The following is a 20118-nucleotide window of genomic DNA, read 5'->3' as shown; positions in this document are numbered from 1 at the left end:
AAAAAAACAATTTAATCAATTGAAAGAATCGCCGTAATATGTAATTTTCTGTTTTTTCAGTATAGAATCAGTTTAAAAAAAAATTATGTAATTGTCAAGTCTGTAATTGAGAAGAAATTCGTTTTAGTATTATTTTTTATTCTTTCAATACAAGTATCAGTAATGTCACTAGATATATTAGTACCTAATAATGATAATACTTTGCAAATTTCGTCAAGTGTTCGAGGGGTTGTTCAGTTACTAAAGGATACAAATTTACAAGTCGTTGCGTCCGCGCTTGATACATTACTTATGTGCGTAGAAGAAAATTGGCATGAAATCGCTGAAGGCCTTGTTATTATGTAAGATTTAATTTTTTCTGAAGAGATTATTTAAATAGTTGCTAACTTTAAAACTCTTTTATACTTTAGTGAAGATTTGGCTTTAAATAAAAATTTTGTACACCATAAAAAAGCATCACTTTTAGCTGCTAAAATCATGTACCATCTTAACACTTTGGATGAAGCACTTATGCATGCTATGAGATCAAAAGAGTTGCTAAAACTGGATGAAGCTTCGGAATTCATCCATACAATTGTTGGTACTGTTCAATGTTAAAAAAAAATAAGATTTAATCTTTTTTTTTATGATTCAAATTTATTAAATTTATTATTTCTTTGTTCATTCATACAGCGGAAGCCATCCAGCGTTACTGTTCTGAAAGACAAGAGATTTTCGACCAGCTTGCGAAAGAATGTGATTCTAGCGATCTCAAAAAAGTTGCATTTGAGTCTTCTAATTTTCTTCATAAGTTTCCAAGTGTTAGATTTAAGGTGGAAACAAATTTAATGTTTGAATCTTTGGTCCATCAAATGATTGAAAGTTCTTGTAAAATGGGAGAAGCTGGAGCAATAAAGTCTTTAGGGATTGCCTTGGAAGCTCGCCGTTTAGACCTCGTACGTATTACGTATGCTAAATTTTTATATAGCGTAATCGATACCTTGTATAGATAAATCGAATTATAAAAGAAAGTCCCTGGAAATCTCAACTTTTAAAAGTATGTTTTTAGTCACCATTCCCTCTTATGATTAAAAAAAAACTCATCTATTGTTTTAAAGTTCTGTAGTACTCATTCTCAAAAAACGATATCTTCAAAACGTTTTCGAACTTTACTTCAGCATGTTGTTGTCGAGTTATATGAAAATTTGTTTCCATTTCATAATCGAACGCTTCTGTTCCGAGAATATGTTTCAATAACTCGTGCTTTAGCTGTTAATGAAGACGATGAGCGTTTAGCAAACTTGTTAGGTTCTTTAGTCACACCGGCGGATGGTGTGGAAAAAGAGGTAAATATCTTTTTCAAAATTGCATGAACGTTAAAGCATCTTATGTTTTTATGATAGGACGAAGTTATTCTAGCTTACCAAATTGCATTCGACTTAGTAACGTTTGGTGTGTTTCAATAAATTATTCCTATCCTTTTTTTTAATAAACCTTCGGTCTTGCTTTACGCCTTTTTTTTTTTTGAATAGAGAATCAAGCTCTTTTAACAAAAGTCTTAAACCATCCTTGTCTTGCTGAAGAGAATCATGTTACTGAAAAAAAGAATGATAACTCCTCTACAGAAATTTCGAGCCGAGATCCCAGTCCAGGAAAGGATACGGATCGTGATGAAGCAATCATCTTATCTGATAGAAATGATTCGGTAACGGAGCCCTTGATTGCTAAATCAATTTCTTCTTATTCTGACAATACGCGAAATCTTGTTAATGGGAAAGATTCATCTCCTATAAAAACCGGTGAATGTGGTGAAAAATCAATAAAAGAGGTTAAAAACAATACAAACGTCTCGGTTAGTGTTTTCTGTTGTATGCAAAACAACCTTTGAACCAAAAATGTTGTAACATAAAGATTTCACGGTTGCGTCAAATTTTGTCCGGAGATGTACTGTTGAACTTAACAGTTAATTTCCTTTATCGAGAAAATCATACAAACTTGCTTTTATTAAATCAAATTAAAGTAAATTTTTTTGTTAAATTCCATTGTAATTTTTATTTTCTTAGAATTCTGTAGATCCACGGTCATCTGTTACACCTAATGGAATCGTGATTTGTCATGCGTTTATGCAGTGTGGTACTACTAGTGATGTGTTTGTCCGAGAAAATCTGGAGTGGTTCGGTCGTGCTGTTTGTTGGGCTAAGTTCACCGTCGCTGCAGCCAATGGCGTCTTACACAAGGTAGTGTCAACGTCAATAGTGTGTTTCTTGTGATGTGGTTTTAACAAAAATAAGTAAATGTGTTATAAACGTTCGTTCATATACTCTAGAAAATGAATTGGTATATTTTGGAAAAATACCAATGAAAAACAATTCTAGGAATAAACATTGATAAAATATAGCATTATCCTACCCAAAACATATACTTTTTTTTAATATCCTTTGTGTAGGGCCACACAACAGCATCAAAACAAGTTCTCTCCGCGTATTTACCAGGATCGGGTGGGGGTCCTTACAGTGAAGGAGGATCTTTGATGGCAATAGGCTTGATTCACGCAAATCGTTTCAACGTAGAGATACGTCAATATTTACTGGAACAGTTGAAAAATGCTCAAACCTATTGTCCTCAAAACTATGAGCCGTTACAACACGGCGCCTGTATTGGGCTGGGGTTACTTGGATTGGGGTCGAATGATGAAGGTGGAACATTTGTGTGGTTATTAGAAAAGAAATTTAAAGACTTTTTTTTTCAGAGATATTAATGAAATTGAAGGATGTTTTGTTTGCTGATACAGCGGTGGCTGGGGAAAGTGCTGGAATTGCAATTGGCATGGTTTCTTTAGGTTCCGGATCGAGTGAAACTGCGCACGAATTATTAAAACATGGTTTGTAAAAAAAAAATTTTAAATTTTAGTATCTAGAGATAGAACAAGTTGTATATTAAAAAAATGTATAAATCTTACGTAATTGAGATTGTCAATGGTTTCTCAGCACATGAAACGGAGCACGAGCGTTCTGCTAGAGGGTCTGCGCTGGGTGTTGCGTTTTTACTTTATCGCAAAGAAGAGGAAAGCCTACCGGTGTTACAGAAAATGATTGAAGATAAAGTAAACATATTAGTTTTGTTTAATGATACAGTCCCATAAATTGATCCCACTAACATATTTTAATTTATGTAAATGTGCCTAATATTTTTATAGGATCCTATGATACGGTATGGTGGTATGTTTGGTATTGGAATGGCTTACTGTGGTACATCAAACAATAACGCGCTGCGGCGTTTATTGCATACGGGTGTTTCTGACGCTTCTAATGATGTTCGAAGAGCTGCTGTTATGAGCATTGGTTTTGTAGCGTGCGATTCTCCAAATCAAGTTATTGCAATACTTTGATATGAAACGTCGATCAGAAGTTGTTTTGAATTTAGGTTCCCCGCATTGTCGGTCCTCTTGCTGATTCATTCAATCCGCACGTTCGTTATGCTGCTGCGATAGCAGTAGGTGTCGGCTGTTGTGGTAAAGCGTCCACAGCCGCTTTAAAACTCTTATTACCTCTTACACAGGATACTACTGATTTTGTTCGACAAGGTACACTGAAATAAAATCAACATATTAATTTTGAATTTATCTTAATGGACACAGGGGCTCTTCTTGGATTGGGTTTGCTATTAGTACAAGCCAGTTCTACAGCTTTATTAGAAGAAAACGTTCAATCAGTTCGTGATTTAATTGTTCGAGTTGCAGCTGATAAACACGAAGACACTATAACACGTTTTGGAGCCATTGTTAGTCAAGGACTTATAGATATGGGGGTAATACATTATAGTTAGTAGTGGATTAATATTTCTCACTACTTTTTAAGGGAAGAAACGGAACAATAAGTTTTTATTCTTTAACCAACGCTTTCCGTTCTGAGAGTGCTGTCGGGCTTGCAATGTTTTGTCAGCTGTGGTTTTGGTATCCATACATTCTTATAGGCTCTTTAGCTTTTCAAGCCACAGCCCTTATAGGTAAAATAAAATTATTTTCATTTAGCTTATATTTGAAATTTAGGACTTGCCCCTGATTTAACGGCACCAAGCGATTTTCGTGTGGGATCTCTTGTTTCTCCTGGAACATTTTCGTACATTGAACCAGTTGAAAAAGCAGAGAAAAAAGAAAAATCTGTAGTTGTTACTGCGGTAGGTATTAAATCATTCGTATTTTCGTGACTTCATATCTCCAATTATGTTCAGGTTTTGTCTGGTACGTCACGCAGGCGGCAGCATGAGCAAATGCGAAAGTTAATAAATTCTGCTGCGAAAACTACAAAAACATTCTCTGATTACCAAGAAGACGTAGAAATGGTTAAACCCACAGCTGTGTCAGACGCTGTCGCTCAAATCAAAGTTTCGTCATCGGAAACGCCTAATGTTCATCTTGCGGATACTGTAGAAAAAAAAAAAATACCGCCACTAGAAAATTTACCATCGTCCTTAACTTTACTTCGAAATCCTTGTCGCGTTGTTGCGTTGGAAGAAAAGTACATTCTGGTTAATTTTCCAGAATCTGCTTGGGTTCCGTTCGATTTGGAACGCAAAAGCGGTGTTGTTATGTTGAAACAGTATGTTCGTAATCAGGAGAAACAAGAAAAAAACATTTTTTTTTGTGTAGAGTTGTGTCAAAAACGTCAACATCTGATTCTTCGGATGTTGATATGACCCAAAAGCTAGAGTAACAGTCTGTTTATAAAGAGTTAAATGTTTTACATGAGTCTACCTATATTATTAAAGTTTTAAAGATACAATGTTTTTTTTAATATATACAACCAGTACCATAATCAAAATATTCAGTTAAGCGTAACTTTTTTTTACTAATTTGCACCACATTGTCGTTACATCATATATTGCTTTTGTAGACAACGTGCCCGAGTGGTTAAGGGGGTAGCCTGCTAAGCTATTAGGTTCTGCCTGCGCAGGTTCGAATCCTGCCGTTGTCGTTCGTTTCACTTTTAAAATTGTCCATTTTAGCAAAATTAAAAAAGTAACATGCCTATGTGTATAAGATATTTTCAAAGTAATTGTTCAATAGAAAGTCTAGTGACTTTATGTAGTATCTGTGAATTTTCTATAAATAATGATTTTTGTTTTTTTTCTTGTTCAGAAGACATTAGTAAATTAAGTGAGGTACTAGTTAATAAATAAACATATTCGCCTGATAACAAAAATAATGTCCAATAAATAATTTTTTTATTTCTAGACAACTACGGAGATTTAAAAAAAAAAATCTTATTATTTATTAAAAAAAAAATTGCATTTTTATTTCAGTAAATGTTTACGTCTATCTGGATGTTAAAAAATTAAGAACTAAATACAACTATCATATTGTTGCCTAGTTAAGCAAGCTTATTTGTTGTCTTAATATTAAAAAAAGGCAGTTTTAAAAAATTATAAAAATCAACCAGTTCGCTTAGGAAGTGGAACAAAAATTTATCTTAGCAGTGACAGATTTCCAGAGAACCAGAATACTTGAATAGTCAATGAATTTCAATTTTCATCAGAAAAATGAAAAAGCGGATTCGGGTGTAGCACAAAAACTATTGCAAAAGATAGTCCAGTGTGAAGTAAAACGGTATATCGAAGAAATCATTTGCGAAACAAAGCTAGCAAAACGTATAATTTATAAAGTAAGTGTGTATTATCATTTATCCTTATTTAATGATTGTACCGTTGTTTAATAAAGCATTCCAATTCTCACAGATCCAAAGAATACTTTCTGCGATTTGTCTATGTTGTCAAATTAGCCCGGACATTGTCCAGAGTAGAAATTCAAGAAACATTTACAAATTTTATTGAATCATGTTCATGGGATAATTTCATATTCAATTTACATTTACACCTAGCCTTTGTTGGTATTGTTAAAAAAATAACTCAAGCTTTCATTAGTGTAATAAAAAATGCCGCGCAAAGTATTGATCTTTATCTTCTAACACGAAATTTCTTTATCCCTTTTTCCTTATGCGTATTAGCGATATTAAGCCGTTATAATGCATTAGCTTGCAAATTCATACAATCCATTTCTAAAATTGAAAAAATCTTTAAAAACATTCAAAAGAATTACGAAACGGTGACGTCTCTGAAAACATTACCTAAAAACTTCAAGGAAAGCGTTGAGATGCTTGAAGATGTTGGAATAGAAATTTATTCGACAACAAGCAAAAATTCTGCTGTTGCGAAGGAAAGTACTTCAGCCAAGCAATTGTCATCTAGTATTAGTACATTCTCAAAAAAACAAACAAAAAAAGAGAATATCAAAAATTATAAAATTGGTCATAGCGATACATCTTCCATAAAAAAGAGCAAAAAAAATTATTTTAGACGGAAACGTTGTATTTACTATCGATTTAAAGTGATAAAAAAGCTAACTAATTTTAAGAAAGGAAAATTATTGAAAAAAAAAGAAAAAACAAATGTCGATTAGAAAAAACTTCAAAAAACACTTTTTAGTAAAATATTTTAAATTTGTAATTATCGTTGCAATTATAACAATTAGGCGAAGTCCACGTAAATCTGTCAGCAGTGTATGAGAGTTTCTAGTAAATTTTGTATCATGCTTGCAAAGTAAAAGCTTCATATGGGAGTCACTGGATTATGGGATTTACTTTCTCCTTCTGCGACAAGGACGAAAATAGATCAGTTACAATCAAAAAAAATAGCTATTGATACATCAATATGGCTTGTACAATTCAATAAAGCAATGAGAGATGAATCTGGAAATCTTGCAGAAGGAGCTCATCTCGTTGGTTTTTTTCGAAGAATATGTAAATTGTTGTTTTATGGAATAAAGCCTGTGTTTGTATTTGATGGTAAACCTCCAGTTTTAAAAAGAAAAACTCTTATGCAGCGCAAACTACTTCAAGAACAGCAAATGCTTGGTTTAAAACGAACTGCGGAAAAACTTTTGTTAAATAAGCTTAAGTTAAAAACACTAGATTTCGTTCAGGCTAAAAAGAAAGCTAGACAAGAGAACAAAAACTTACGAGTGCCTCCAGGTGATAATAAATTATTATGAAAAAAAACAAAGATTCACAAACAACTTTTATTTCGTTACTTAATAGGTGCAATCACTTCATCAAAAGAGAAAATGACAAACCAACAATATGAAACACAGAATACAAAGGATGACGTTCAATTTACTATCAATAACAACACTTCTCCCGACTTTAACAATTTATTTGGACCAGATTTGTTTGAAGTTGAACATAATCTTTTAAACTTAATAAATAAGGAAAACAGAAGATCAGCCTACTTTAATTCGATTCCGAAAGAGTTAAGGTGCGAGTGTTATTAAGAAACGAATACTTTTGAAACAAAAACGTCAACTGTTTCCTTGCGCTGAAAAATTTTAGTTATGCTTTATTAGGACGTAAAACCTTGGATGATTTAAATGTGGATACGTCTGGATTTAACAATTTATTGAAAATGCCTACGGATTTTCTGAAAAAATCTAAAAATTACGAGTACTTCCTTCATGTATTATACGCTACATCTTTATAAGCTACTTTTTTCTTAGATTTTTGATAAATCAAGAATTGACTACAACTGATTTAAAAGATGTTAAAGGTATGAAACGGAACATTTAAAATTAAAAGCAAAAAAAAGAATTATTTGTAACACAAACAATATTTCAAATACTAATTTTTAGAGTATCCAATCAAACAAGAAGATGGAATCAATTCGTTTATCCAGTTGCCGCTAATGTCTTCTATAGATCCAACCCATTTTAGTCATTTAGATCCGACGGTACAGTATTCTGTAAGTTTTTTAGTACTTCCGTTTTGAAATTATTATTAGTACAAACATATTTACTTTTTGTATCGAGCAATTAAATTAAAATGAAATGGTTGCAAATTCTATTTTTTTTTATTTAACACATAAAGTAGTATTGAAATAATATAAAGTTCACAAATTTTTGGTCATGTCAACACTTGCCAAAATTTAGTTTCAGTGAACAGTCTTTCATACATTATCCCTTTAATTATTCTTTATTAATCATACACACTCTTCTATAGATTCTTAATGACATCCGAGATACTTGGTTTAGTGAAACTCGTTTATTATGTATCCAAGCTAAAGATAATCCCGGAGTGTTCAGTTCACTCCAGCTTGAATCATTCTTACGTCATGTCAACACCACTAAAGTACTCTGAATAATTTAGAAGACAATACCTACTGTCGTTATGTTTTTATTTCAGGAAATTAACAAGGTAAAAAAAAAAATTGCTGATAAGCTTCATCTATCTTTTCTCTCCTCAAACGGAACAACTGACGCCATTACATCAAGTCCATCACACAGCTATGATAGTTCAAATAAACAAAGCTTCACTCAGGAAAATTTCCCTACAAATTTAAATTGTACCAAGTCTAATCAACCTAACTTCCAACGATCTATTTTAGAGTTGAACGAAACTGAAAATGTGCCTCATATTGTAACAGAATCAGAAAATTTAAGTGAAGATTTTAGTAAAAAACGTAAACCACAAAAAGCCAGATGCTTTTCTGAAATATTAGAGAAACAATTAAATACAAAAGTTGTCATGCCTCTTCCCCGTCTAGATTACATAACTGAACATATAGAAAACAGTTTACTTCATCAATCGACGTGGTCACCATCTTTACAACATTTGAAATCAGCCACTTCTCAGGTTAGCATTCAAACATGTTTTATATTTTCTTCATATGTATCTGAAAATAAAAGGAAGCGAATTCAAAAGTTACTTATAAAATGAACAAGGGCAAGGATCAAGTTTTAGAACTTGACACGGGTGAGGAGGATAAAATATGGGTGCCAGAAAATGTGTTAGATGACATTTTTTCAAATGGTCTGCATCAAACGCCAACTTGTCTTGGGAGTATGTCAAACGTACATGCTACTCAGAAAAAAAACCTTGAGGACACGTCGGTATCGAAATTAGGTAATTGAGTAAAAAATCTCTGAAATAAATTTTTTGTTTACCTGATTTAAAAAAGAACAATATCGAAGATGTGATCTTGCCACTTTGTCAGGAATTAAAAAAAAAATTCATTTGATGAAAAAATTGAAAAAAACTCCTTTAAAAGAACAAAGTGATCGAAAATATTCAAATTCATTAAATACAAACATGGACTCGGGATCGCAAAATGTTGAAACCGACTGGGATACCTGGGAAACGTTGGAAGCTCCGTTGGTCGAAATAAAAAAAAAAAATTTAAAGGAAACTATTTTAAAACAATCATTAATTGAGGAAATGACAATAGAGGCGCAACAGAAGCCCACGCTCTATTCTAAAAATATTTTTAAAGGTGATAAAATCGAGGAACACAAAAACGAAGGTATTTTTTCGTGTCACATCATTGGCTCCATTATCGGCAATAGTTTCAGAGAGTTCACCTTCAAATGTACCGACTCCATCTTTTGGTGATCGATCAACATCTCATAAAAAAAATTGTTGTGATTTGAAAACAGAATTTTTTCATAATATTTCGAAAGCAACAAATACCGCCTCTCAAATACATTCTTCTGAGCTTTACAATCCTCACTGTGTAGCTTTGAATCACTTTGATTCAACTAGTTCACTTCATGGTAACTTTTGGGCTGTCGTGTAAGTTGTGTTAAGATATTTAAATTATTGTTAGATTCCTTCAATGGGGAATTTGTTAAAGAAGAGGAACATAATACAAATGAGTCCCTTCATACTATAGGTAAGCCCTTAATTCAAACGAAGGCATCAATTGATTTTCCTAAAACAACTTCAAAGCTTAACTACAAAGCTAACGAAAGTTCATTATTTGATGCAAAGTCTAGTAAATTAGATAAACAGAAGTTTGAAAATCTGACTACAACTGATATGGCTTCTAACATAAAAGAAAATTTAGGTGTATCCAGAAACCATAGTGATTTTCTATTGACACACAATAAACCAGAACCTATTACTGACGATATTGTGGAAACTTTTAACAAACGCGAAAGTGAATTACTTACAAAGAGTGGTAGACCATTTGTATTATATGATGATACATCGCAACTATTAAGTGAGACAAAACCAAGCTCAGATGATGAACCTGAAATACACTTAGAAAATGAATTACAAATAACAACAGAAGATAAATTTAAAAAAAGGTCCCCACATAAATTGACAGTAAAGTCGGAACGTGAATCGGAAGTCGTCTCATTGACCAAGGCCCAAGTACAATCAAAAATGGAAGGAAATGTAGATTTAAAAAAAAGAAAAAAACAAATAGATCACTGCTTTGAAACTAAGAATGCAGGGGAAGAATCATTAATGTTAAGGGATGACACACAAAATTTCGAAAAAAACAATTGGAAACTAGGTATGCAGTCTCAAATATTTGTCCACGATAATGGATGAGAATTTATAGGACTTGATCATCAGCAAGAAATCGTTGACGGGGAGAACGTTGTCCTAATGCGTGAAGCAGAGTCAGTTACGCAAAACGTTAACGAACCCTGTGTATCGAGTAGCATTGAAAAAGTCAAAAATCATAACATTAGCGTGGGAAATGATGAAGAAAACAAACTTTTCAACAGAGTGGACCTTCAAATAAATGAAAATAATGAAAAGAATGTTTTTTTTACAGAGAAATCGCTTGATCATCAAACTGCAGAACTGGTATTTGTCTTATCAATTGTTTTTTGACTCGTTTTTTTTTTTTACGCATACTAGGAGACTGAACAAATACAACTGAATAATTTGTTTATGAACTTTAAAAAAGGAACCGAAGAAGTAACGTCAGAGATGTTAGATGATGTGAGGTGTGTTCGTTTAGAGATGTTAAAAAATCATACTGCTTTTAGATAAAAGAGTTGTTATCGCTTTTCGGTATCCCATTTGTTCTTGCTCCATCTGAAGCTGAGGCACAGTGCGCAACACTAGTACAGCTGGGCTTGTGTGATAGTGTCATTACTGAGGACTCCGATTGTCTGTTATTCGGATCTCGTGTTGTACGTTCTCTTTCTCTTTAAAATCATATTTCATATATTAAAATTTCTCGAATTAGGTTTATCGTCATTTTTTTGATCCTCATGGAGCTATAGAATGTTATGATATGAACTTAATCGAAAGCGAGTTGAACCTTACAAGAAAAGATATAATTTTACTAGCAATGCTGTTGGGTAAGATATATATTAAATAAATTAAAAACAAAACAATATTTAAAGGATGTGATTACACTGTCGGGGTATCTGGCATCGGTATTGTTAACGCTTTGGAAACCATTCGCGTATTTCCTGACATGGAAAGCTTAAAGGAATTTCGGGAGTGGGCTACTGATTTGATATCATCAAAGTAAACGGCTTTTGAATTTTTTTATTGTTTATAAAACGATTCTGACAATTTTCATATACTTTAAATGACTGGGATTTAAACCACATGTTAACACTGCTTATTGATCTATGTTGTTGTATTGAAAGTAAAAATAATGGAATCCTACCAACGGACTCGCCTGAAAAACGACTTTACAGAGAAAAGCACAAGAATTACCGGTTGCAGTGGTATAAAAAAAAAAAAAATTCAGGGTACTTATCTAATAATTTTAGGATATTCCCAGATAATTTTCCAAGTATGGATGTTTGGACTTCCTTTACATCACCTGCTGTAGACCAATCGAATGAAGACTTTTCGTGGTCTGCAATCTACTCGGAAGGTTTAATTAAGTTTTTGATGGAAAAAACTTTTTTAACTAAAGAACAGGTAAGAAAATGTTTTCAAGTTAATTATTTATCATTTCGGTATTTAGATATTACAAACAATACAGCCCGTTTTACAACAGCGCTTAAAAATTCAAAAAAATTCATGGCGTCAAACAAACATAAAAGAATTTTTCAGTACCGTACAGCTTGATCGTGTTGCAAAAGTTAGATCTAAAAGAATTCTTAAATTATTTCCATCTTTATCTAACAATTTTCATTCTAAAGAGTCCGAAGAACAAATTTGTTCAGACATAGAAAAGCTACCCATTAGATCTACTAAAAAACAGAAAAATAAAAAGCAATCTAGTCGTAAGACCGCTCAAAAAAAGATGCGTTCCTAGGTAAGTGTAATTGTAACGAGTTTCTCGCATATGAGATATTTTTCTTTTAATGTTGAAATCAGATTTTCTACCAAAATATACGCTAAGTTTTCCTTTGTCTACAAAAATTTAAAAAATTACTTCACTTCAAAACTTAATAATTTTTTGTGTGACATATCTATCACCTTTTTACTTTAGATTAATTGAAAACGCAAAAAATATGTTAGCACACTTCTAACCTTATTAAAATACAATAAAGTTGAGTGTTGTATGATGTTGAATAAAAGAAAATTTAATTAAATTTTGCTGGTTTTGAAAGCTAAAGCTTGATCGAGTTGTTAATTGAACATGACAAAAATAAATCAAAAAATGATAATATTATAAAAAATAATTTCAAAAAATCCATTTTGTTTAATAAAATAATTTTGTAAAGATCTGAAATGAGAATAGAAATCGGCGTTTTTTTAAAACAAAAGTATAATGCTGTTATGATGAAAAAGATGAGAATCATTTTATCCAGATTAAACATAATTCTCGTTTAATATTTAAATGTCTCAATTTTTTTGATTAAAAAAAATTTTAAGTTAAGTTTGTAAAAGAAACGTTTTAGTTTAACGCCTACACATTAATAGTGGGACACCTTTAGATGAAAAGTTTACTACCTTTTAAAAACTTTGAAGCGACATTCTAAAAGATTGAGTTTTAATCATGAGACTCAAGCAATGCTTTTATCTGAAAAAAAAACGAGGTAACCATTTAATTATCTATTATTAAAACTGACCCCATAGAGTGTTTTGTCCCATTTAGCTTTTAAACGTTTATTTTGAATAAAATTAATATGGTCTACCCATATTGGTAAAATCACTTTTGCTTCAGTTTTTGACGATTGCTCAAACGCCTAAAATAAACAGATTTTTAAGGAAATCCATTACTTAAAATATTAAGAAGTACCTTTTTCACAACAAAATTACCATAGACAGAATTCGTTAAGAGTTGTATATTATTGCTGGAAGTCATGTTTTTCAATATCATTGTAGTTTTATCTTCTCCAACTACGCCTAGCATTTGTTCGACTACATTTGATGAAAATTTTTGGCTTGCTAGTTCAACGATATGTTCATGGAGCTGGGAAAAAATGTATAATTTTAAACACTCTATTACAAAATATTGAACAACCTGAGAAATAATCGAAAAACAGAATTCGGTTCCCCAGGTTTGTATAGCGTGCTGAATTGCGTAGTTTCCAAAAGGAGATTGAGACAATGGTAACGTCGATGCGCTGAGTTTATCTCGGAGTGTTTGTTGAAGGGTACTAAAGTATTTATTTTTTGTATAAGTTGTAGCTATAATGCTAATGACCCGTTTGACCACACAAACACCGTGAGGATGGTCTGCTAATGATGTTACATTCTAATAAAATTGTTTCGAAACAAATTACAAAAAAACAAAGTAAATAAACGGTTACCTCTACAATATATTCGAACATTACAGCTGTGGCTTGTGGGTGAAAATATGTTAGTGTTTGTTGAATTACATGGGTGCCAAAGGGATGCTTAATAATCGCAAGTTTTAACTAGGCTAGAGCTATAACGCAGCAGTTAAAACATACCGTGGCAAGATAAAAAAGGTGTTCATGCAGTTGTTGTATTAGAATTTGTTGCTCTTCCAATGGTTTCATCAAAATAACTACAGCTTGCATCGCGTGTGTTCCCCTTGGATTACTAGCAATTAAACGAATATCGGGAGACAAGTTTTGAAGAAACAAAATTCTTTGAGAAAGGGAGCATGCTTGAAACAGTTCTTGACAAAAATAGTTACCGTATAAATCAATCTGTGAGAAGAATAAACTACTGTGAATTTTTTAAAATTAAAAAGATTTTTTACCATTAATTCTGTCAAGTTAAAACAAGTTTTTTTAAATATGTACGTTGTTATTTCTTTATTATTTTGATAAAGCAAGGATTGAAGACGACGGCTTCCAGTTTGACTTTTTGCAAATGATAAGACCTATCAATTAAAAAAAAATTGGCACGAATTTCGCAAAAGGGATAACCTAATTAAAACAAGTGTTTTGGAAAGCCTGAACCTACGTCAAGACTTTTTAAAGAGATTAAGTAATCCTTTGTGGTCATATGTTTGGGTAAGGCTGTTGAATGTTATAATATATGACATTGGAAAAAAAAAAAAAATTGCTTACTTTCTGAATTTGTAGTGGGACTTCCATGATTTTCCTGAATAGCCATAGAATTGTTTAACTCAATCTCCAATGGTCTGGAAATATTTGCAGTTGTAGAATCAAGAGAGCTCATGGAGGGTTCAGTTAAAAATTTTAAATTCTAATAAATAATGGCGTAAAAGTTATATTTACATATTTGTTTACCGAACAGGAACCGTCATTGTTATTAGAATGCGACATAGCTGAGTTAATAAATAAAACATAAACATTTAATATATGAACAACTCTTCCAAATCATTAAACGCTATACATTTACTTCTTTCAAGCTTTATTCTTATCAACAAATTAATTACGAAAAAAATAGTGTGTTTTAGTATATTTTGCTTTGTACATAATGACGGTTTTTACTTGATTCTGGAGTGTTTCGTTGCATGGAAAACGTTCCGTTATCATGAGATTTATGTGGAAAACAAAGAGACGATGACCTTGTAGTAGAAGTAGAAGCAATCCAGTCAAACTTTTCCATGTTTTGTTTCTTTATTGGATCTGAATAAAATTTAATGTTTTGATTGAAAAAAATCTTATAATTTTTGTACATAAACTGGATTTTCTTCCAAGATTTTCATTTGAATTGTCTTCCGCAGATGTTGGTGGAGTGTTTGTAGATAAATTGACGTCAGTGGCGGTTGAACTAACATTTACACGAATAGAAGCTAAATCCATCGCGCTGGTCGGTTTTTCGTGTAATACGACATTAGAATAAAGAAGATTTTCATCTAAAAAAGGAGTTGGTATTGCCTCTTCAGTATTGTTACCTTGTTAAAGTAAACATTAAATTATTCACTGTATTTGTATGTTGCTGTAAAAATATTTACCCGCAGTGTTACAAGACCATTCGCAAGGATATGAAGGCGATAAAGATTTGGTATAGCTAGTATTGAACTCCTATGTCAATTAAAGTCACAATTATAATATTTGATAAACCTAAAACTAATGAGTATAGTATACTGTACTAAAAGTAGGTACCAATGTAATTGAATTATTGAAACGTAAGGTATCATTTTTAGCTTTTAATAATTAATAAAACACTAGTGTGCTATAGAATACTGTTTTTTAATTAAATGAAAGTTAAACAATTAACAATTAAATTATACAGATCATTACAACAAGCAAAATGTTAGTAGTAGACATCTAGAATTACGTGCCATTCATAAGTAACAACATTATACAAGAACATCGCAATTTCAGCCTATATCATGCAATAAGCCTTACAGATTGTGGTAATAAGATATCTACCTCTGAGGTTAGTTTCATGTTTGTCCAAGAAATCGACTCCATGGGTAAATTTATTTTGTTGTTTTTACGAGGTGCATCTAGTGGAAGAAACGACACAGAGCACAAGTTAGATTTCGATTTATTGTGTTGTGTTTCAGAATAAATGTGTGTTGTAGAAGCTGCGTCTTTATAGTCTGTAGAATTTCTTGCTGTTTGTGAACACTCCTCAGAATTGATTTTATATAAGTAAGGCAATTGATATTCGCTGTCGTCTGGAGATTGTAAAGCACTTTTATAAGAGTTTTCCTCTCGTGATCCTAAGTAAATGTTTGTTGAAAGTGTTTCTGGAAAAGATGATGTAGTAAAAGCTGTAGGAGTTTTGTTCAAAAAGAAAAAGTCGTCACAAACAAGATTGTCATCCATGGAAACAACTGCACTTCTTTCACTGTTTTCAAACATATGTATATATTTTCGGTAAGATTTATTTAATGTCGAATTTTCATTTGGAGATCTTTCTTGGTTTTCATTAAGAAAGTAGTCTGAAATACACGTACGATTTGAATTTTGTATATTATCAAAGTATGCAGAAGTAAGTGTTTTCCGTAGGTGATAGGAAAATGGTCTCCGTATATGCTTAAACTTATTTTGATAAATAGATGGAGTACAAGCGTTGTAATCGTCTACATTATTAAAACTGCTTAGTTGTGCTTCGGTCATCACCTTTACTAATGAGTAATTTCTAGACACTATACAGAAGAAAAGTAAAAGTTTGATTTAAGTTTTGTATAGAAATCAGGAGTTCTATATAACTATGTACGAGGGTTTAACTTAGATGTTTCATTATGCATCGTAATGATTCTATAGCAACTATGGATTTTCTAAAACAGTCAATCGGTTCCTAATATTGCTTCATGTTGAATGTATAAAGGTCTTTATATTGTAATTCTTATGTTACACATAGTAGGTTGTTGTCTTTTTACTATTGTAGGGATTGGCTACATAACAGCTAGTCCTGTCTCTTAAAGTATCATTAATGCATGCTAGCCACATGCTTCCACTACGTAAAGTTTACAATCTTGTCAAGCAATTAAAGAGTTATGATAGCCAATTATGATAATAAAAAAGAAAGAAATTGATTTCTATAAAACCTATTTATTATGCTTAGCACTGGAGCTTATCATTTTTGAGATTGAATTTTTTTAATGAATAATGATTCTCGTTTACTTTTTTTAAATGAATAAAAAAAAAATGCATTACGTCGTCAAGTTTAACATTTTTTAATTCTACATTTTTTTTTTATGTAAATTTAGCATTTTGAAGCGTCCAATAAAATTCTTTGTAAACATTTTTTTTTTCAGATTACGTAACCAATTTATTTTTACTCGTAAAAAAATTAATATTTTTTTAAACATATAACGGTGGGTAAAAACGTCGTGAAATATTCTATGTTGAAAACGATATTATTAATTTATAAAATATTTTGATGATTGATAATTAATTAAAATGTAGGTCAATTTTAATGTAATGTACAATCTAAGTATTAGAATAAGACGCAATTTGATAATATCAGTGACGAGGTGTTATTGCTTTTAAAGCGTGAACGTTTTGAATTAAGTAGATAACTTTATTGTGTATTTTTGGATACTCGTTATATTTATTTTAACTAGCTTTGCAAAAATACGACAAGCTATTTTTAAAAAACTCTACGTATTTGAAATACAATAAGGAATACATCTTTAGAAATTTTTATCGAGATCACAAAAACAAAAGTTGTGTATGCTTGCATTGCAGCATATGTTGACTTTATTATATTGGTATACTTGTTCAACAATAAGTCAATGTAATGCTAGTGAAGTGTACCTTAAATATTTAATCTTTTATTTTTTAAATAGTAACTAGCAAACTAAATTAACATAATAAAGTTCCAAAGAACAAAAAAAAAATTCAAGATATTTAGTGACGCATTTAATCAGTTAGCGTTACATACTGAAAAACAAGGAAAGTAATAAAATAGGTGTTTTGTTCTTAGATTTGTATATTAATTACCAGTTGCAGTAAATCATATGAGCGTTGTAGCTATATTTTTTCTCATAGCACCACATCGTATTTTCTGTTTACGGTAGGATAATGAAACGATCGGCTAATACTAAAAATCAAAAGTAACCTGGTATGCCATACTTGTGAAGACAATTTCAAAAATTTTTTCATAAACTAAAATAAAACATCACGTTTGAATTATGGAAAATAAACGTAATAAAGCTTTTGAATTTTTTTTTATTTTCTATTTTTTTTGTTAGTAGTCAGGTTGAGCAAATTCAATATGCTTGTGAATTTTTCTTTGTAAATTACGTTGACTTTAATAAAAAAGAATGTGAGTCAAATTAAAATCAAGAGTATACATGATAAGTGAACCACCAACAATTCGTCAGGATAACCTTTTACCATGGAGATTCCGTTTGTAACGAAAACGTTTAACGTAAAAATCAAAACCTGGAATCCATCATATATACAAGCTTTTTCTCTAGAAACGCCCGAGGACATCTAGAAACACAAAGAATATAATAATCCTTATCAATGAAGGGTAATTAAACTGATTGGATGTGTTGCGAAGCTTTTTAACAAGTTTTTAAAATTAGCATCCTTTACGTAGAAAGCTATAATCGCTCCGCATTAGGGAAAACACCGAAAACCAAGAAAACATTCCTATCAAAATTTGCGAACTGCTTCTTTTGTCCATTAAAAAACAATAAAGTTGTATGGAAATTATTATGTAGTAAATAACTTTGTCGTACTGTATTGGATTCATCGATTTTTAAAATTAATATACCTGGTTCGGAAAGCGCAAGAAAATTTTCGCATGCTTGAATGTGAGTAGATATCCATTCCAATTTCGATAAAATTATGAGTGGCTCAGTGTATCTACAAATATTCAATAGGATAACTTTTATTCAACTATCTCTATTCCATCAGCAACGCCGAAATTTTTTTAAAGTTACGTTTTTTATTTACCCCATTTAAAGTATGGTAAAAGGATCATGCAATAAAACATCAAGGTTTTCTATAGAAAATCATGTTTTTTTTGATTGCAGTAATATAGAAAGACAAACAAGACGCATTTTACAATAGGAAAAACATACTAAAATTTCGTCAGTGTTCGACGTAACTCTTTCAAAAAAATGCAAGTTGGTTATTCTACATAAACACTGGAATGGTAAATTTTCAAAAGAGAAACTTTTATAATACTGAGAAATGTAACGATTCTTGAGTAAGTATTACAATATTGAAACCTGCACTATGCAGAGTTCCAGTTCATTTGAAACATACACTAGAAGACACTCTAGTTTTCTACAAGCATACATTCCTATGGGTTATACGATGATGGCGAAATTCTTGAAAAGACATTTTGTTATAAAATACACGATGAATTGAATTTTTATAGAACACAAACATTTTGGAAGACCGGTTATGTCAGAGTGCGTGTTTGTTTAGTTTAAAGGAAACTATACAAAGACGAATTAAAAATGCATTCGGTTGTTACATGACCGACTACAAGACATATGCTGAGTGAAGTTTTACACTACTCAGGCTGACAAAAAACAAGAATAAATTTGTGTGATAAAAATAATTGTCCCGCTCTAAGCATTGACCCGAAAATCCGTACATATTACAAACCTAATGTAAAATCCCTTTCTAAGAAATTTGGATAAATTTGTAGATTTTTTTTACCCTATTTGATTTTCATCCAAGTGTTCAAAGAAGTAATGTGTCTTGAAAAAATATTAATTTAGAAACAAAGTAATTTTTTTTTTCACTAGAAGTAAAAGTGACAAGAGTAAGTATGTTTGATGTTTGAATAGAGTTTGAAAATAAAGGTAGCCTTACCTTATTAGTATATCTTGAGACATGCAATTTTGTGTTTTTCTGGTGTCTGGATTTAAGAATTTAAACCTAGTATGTATGACATACTTTTTTTCACGATTTTCAAATAAAAATAAAACACTACTGAACTTTTCGAAATGTTCAAAAGTTGATTTCAATCATGGAAGAATTTTATTAAAACGAATTTATTTTATGCTTATACTAATTGTCATATTGCACACAATGCTCGAAAACAAAAATGAAATTCAAATGCGTCTTAAGATAAAAAAAATTTAATTCTAAATAAAGCTTACTTTAATAGAAAACGAAAAAAGGCCAAGACATTTCCCCAGTACAGTGCTACGGTAAAGTAATCAAACATTCAAGTACTAACTAAATTTCGACACTAGATGTTTCCCTAGGTCAAATGATCGGGAGCAGCATTAAAAACACAAAGCCAATGGGGATATCAAATTGTTTTTGCATGACTTTATGAATATCATGCGAGTTATTCCCATTACATAAAAATTGCGAATGGAACAAAACACGCCTGTTGTGAGTTTTTACATTGACAACCTGATAATAGCTTAGAATTAAGCTACAATTTCAAAACACAACACTCTTTTTCATTTAGGGCAATAAACAGCAAGAGTTGACCAATGATGAAATTCATCGCATTGAATTGTTGTTCGAAACTCAAAATGAAGTTTTTATATGTCTTCAATGATTAGGTTACCAAATCATGCCTTTATAGAGTTTTAAATGAAGCCATTTCTGATCTCAACGCA

At 31.4% G+C, this 20118-nt stretch overlaps 3 protein-coding genes, 2 long non-coding RNA genes and 1 other non-coding gene across 10 annotated transcripts; 3 read left to right on the top strand and 3 right to left on the bottom strand.

Annotated features, from left to right (window-relative positions):
- Window positions 1–113: 113 nt before the first annotated feature.
- Window positions 114–4818, top strand: LOC128884272 (uncharacterized). Its single transcript, XM_054137546.1, has 19 exons — window positions 114–341; window positions 411–580; window positions 673–935; window positions 989–1036; window positions 1098–1325; window positions 1383–1431; window positions 1512–1831; window positions 1891–1998; window positions 2043–2216; window positions 2426–2675; window positions 2729–2860; window positions 2967–3082; window positions 3176–3349; window positions 3403–3562; window positions 3617–3786; window positions 3837–3984; window positions 4028–4155; window positions 4210–4577; window positions 4628–4818. Exons 1-19 carry the CDS (start codon window positions 163–165, stop codon window positions 4689–4691), a joined length of 3249 nt encoding a protein of 1082 aa, XP_053993521.1. The 5' UTR covers window positions 114–162; the 3' UTR covers window positions 4692–4818.
- Window positions 4819–4870: 52 nt separating this feature from the next.
- Window positions 4871–4952, top strand: Trnas-gcu (transfer RNA serine (anticodon GCU)). The gene has a single exon. It is a non-coding gene; the product is annotated as a tRNA-Ser (tRNA).
- A 238-nt stretch (window positions 4953–5190) lies between these two features.
- On the bottom strand, window positions 5191–6238 carry LOC128884274 (uncharacterized). The gene is made up of 3 exons (XR_008459330.1): window positions 6102–6238; window positions 5681–6032; window positions 5191–5615 (listed from the first exon to the last, which is right to left on the bottom strand). It is a non-coding gene; the product is annotated as an uncharacterized LOC128884274 (long non-coding RNA).
- A 339-nt stretch (window positions 6239–6577) lies between these two features.
- On the top strand, window positions 6578–12243 carry LOC128884270 (uncharacterized). Of its 4 annotated transcripts, XM_054137544.1 has the most exons (21): window positions 6687–6818; window positions 6878–7004; window positions 7071–7287; window positions 7362–7472; window positions 7526–7575; window positions 7658–7767; window positions 8025–8153; window positions 8208–8657; window positions 8711–8927; window positions 9019–9324; window positions 9368–9574; window positions 9628–10323; window positions 10372–10622; window positions 10677–10760; window positions 10808–10954; window positions 11011–11125; window positions 11171–11297; window positions 11423–11503; window positions 11549–11702; window positions 11749–12042; window positions 12105–12243. In XM_054137544.1, the coding sequence occupies exons 1-20, from the start codon at window positions 6816–6818 to the stop codon at window positions 12040–12042; spliced, it is 3876 nt and encodes a 1291-aa protein (XP_053993519.1). In that variant the 5' UTR covers window positions 6687–6815; the 3' UTR covers window positions 12105–12243. The 4 variants fall into 4 exon arrangements, with proteins under 4 accessions (XP_053993518.1, XP_053993517.1, XP_053993519.1 ...); XM_054137543.1 differs by having other exon boundaries at window positions 6578–7004; window positions 9374–9574; XM_054137542.1 differs by having other exon boundaries at window positions 6578–7004.
- A 66-nt stretch (window positions 12244–12309) lies between these two features.
- LOC128884273 (uncharacterized) lies at window positions 12310–16445 on the bottom strand. Of its 2 annotated transcripts, none has more exons than XM_054137549.1 (15): window positions 15470–16445; window positions 15073–15142; window positions 14794–15012; window positions 14606–14743; window positions 14402–14439; window positions 14219–14357; window positions 14112–14167; window positions 13906–14028; window positions 13631–13852; window positions 13487–13573; window positions 13198–13431; window positions 12973–13146; window positions 12803–12919; window positions 12684–12753; window positions 12310–12639 (listed from the first exon to the last, which is right to left on the bottom strand). In XM_054137549.1, the coding sequence occupies exons 1-14, from the start codon at window positions 16187–16189 to the stop codon at window positions 12724–12726; spliced, it is 2367 nt and encodes a 788-aa protein (XP_053993524.1). In that variant the 5' UTR covers window positions 16190–16445; the 3' UTR covers window positions 12310–12639; window positions 12684–12723. The 2 variants fall into 2 exon arrangements, with proteins under 2 accessions (XP_053993524.1, XP_053993525.1); XM_054137550.1 differs by having other exon boundaries at window positions 15494–16445.
- An 855-nt stretch (window positions 16446–17300) lies between these two features.
- LOC128883787 (uncharacterized) lies at window positions 17301–19317 on the bottom strand. The gene is made up of 3 exons (XR_008459110.1): window positions 19199–19317; window positions 17519–19144; window positions 17301–17458 (listed from the first exon to the last, which is right to left on the bottom strand). It is a non-coding gene; the product is annotated as an uncharacterized LOC128883787 (long non-coding RNA).
- Between the last annotated feature and the right edge of the window lie 801 nt (window positions 19318–20118).

Source organism: Hylaeus volcanicus, unplaced genomic scaffold (assembly GCF_026283585.1).
Source record: "Hylaeus volcanicus isolate JK05 unplaced genomic scaffold, UHH_iyHylVolc1.0_haploid 12237, whole genome shotgun sequence".
In the NCBI taxonomy this organism is placed as follows: domain Eukaryota; kingdom Metazoa; phylum Arthropoda; class Insecta; order Hymenoptera; family Colletidae; genus Hylaeus; species Hylaeus volcanicus.
Note: the sequence above shows the minus strand (reverse complement) of the source record. Positions and strands in the feature narration are given on the sequence as shown.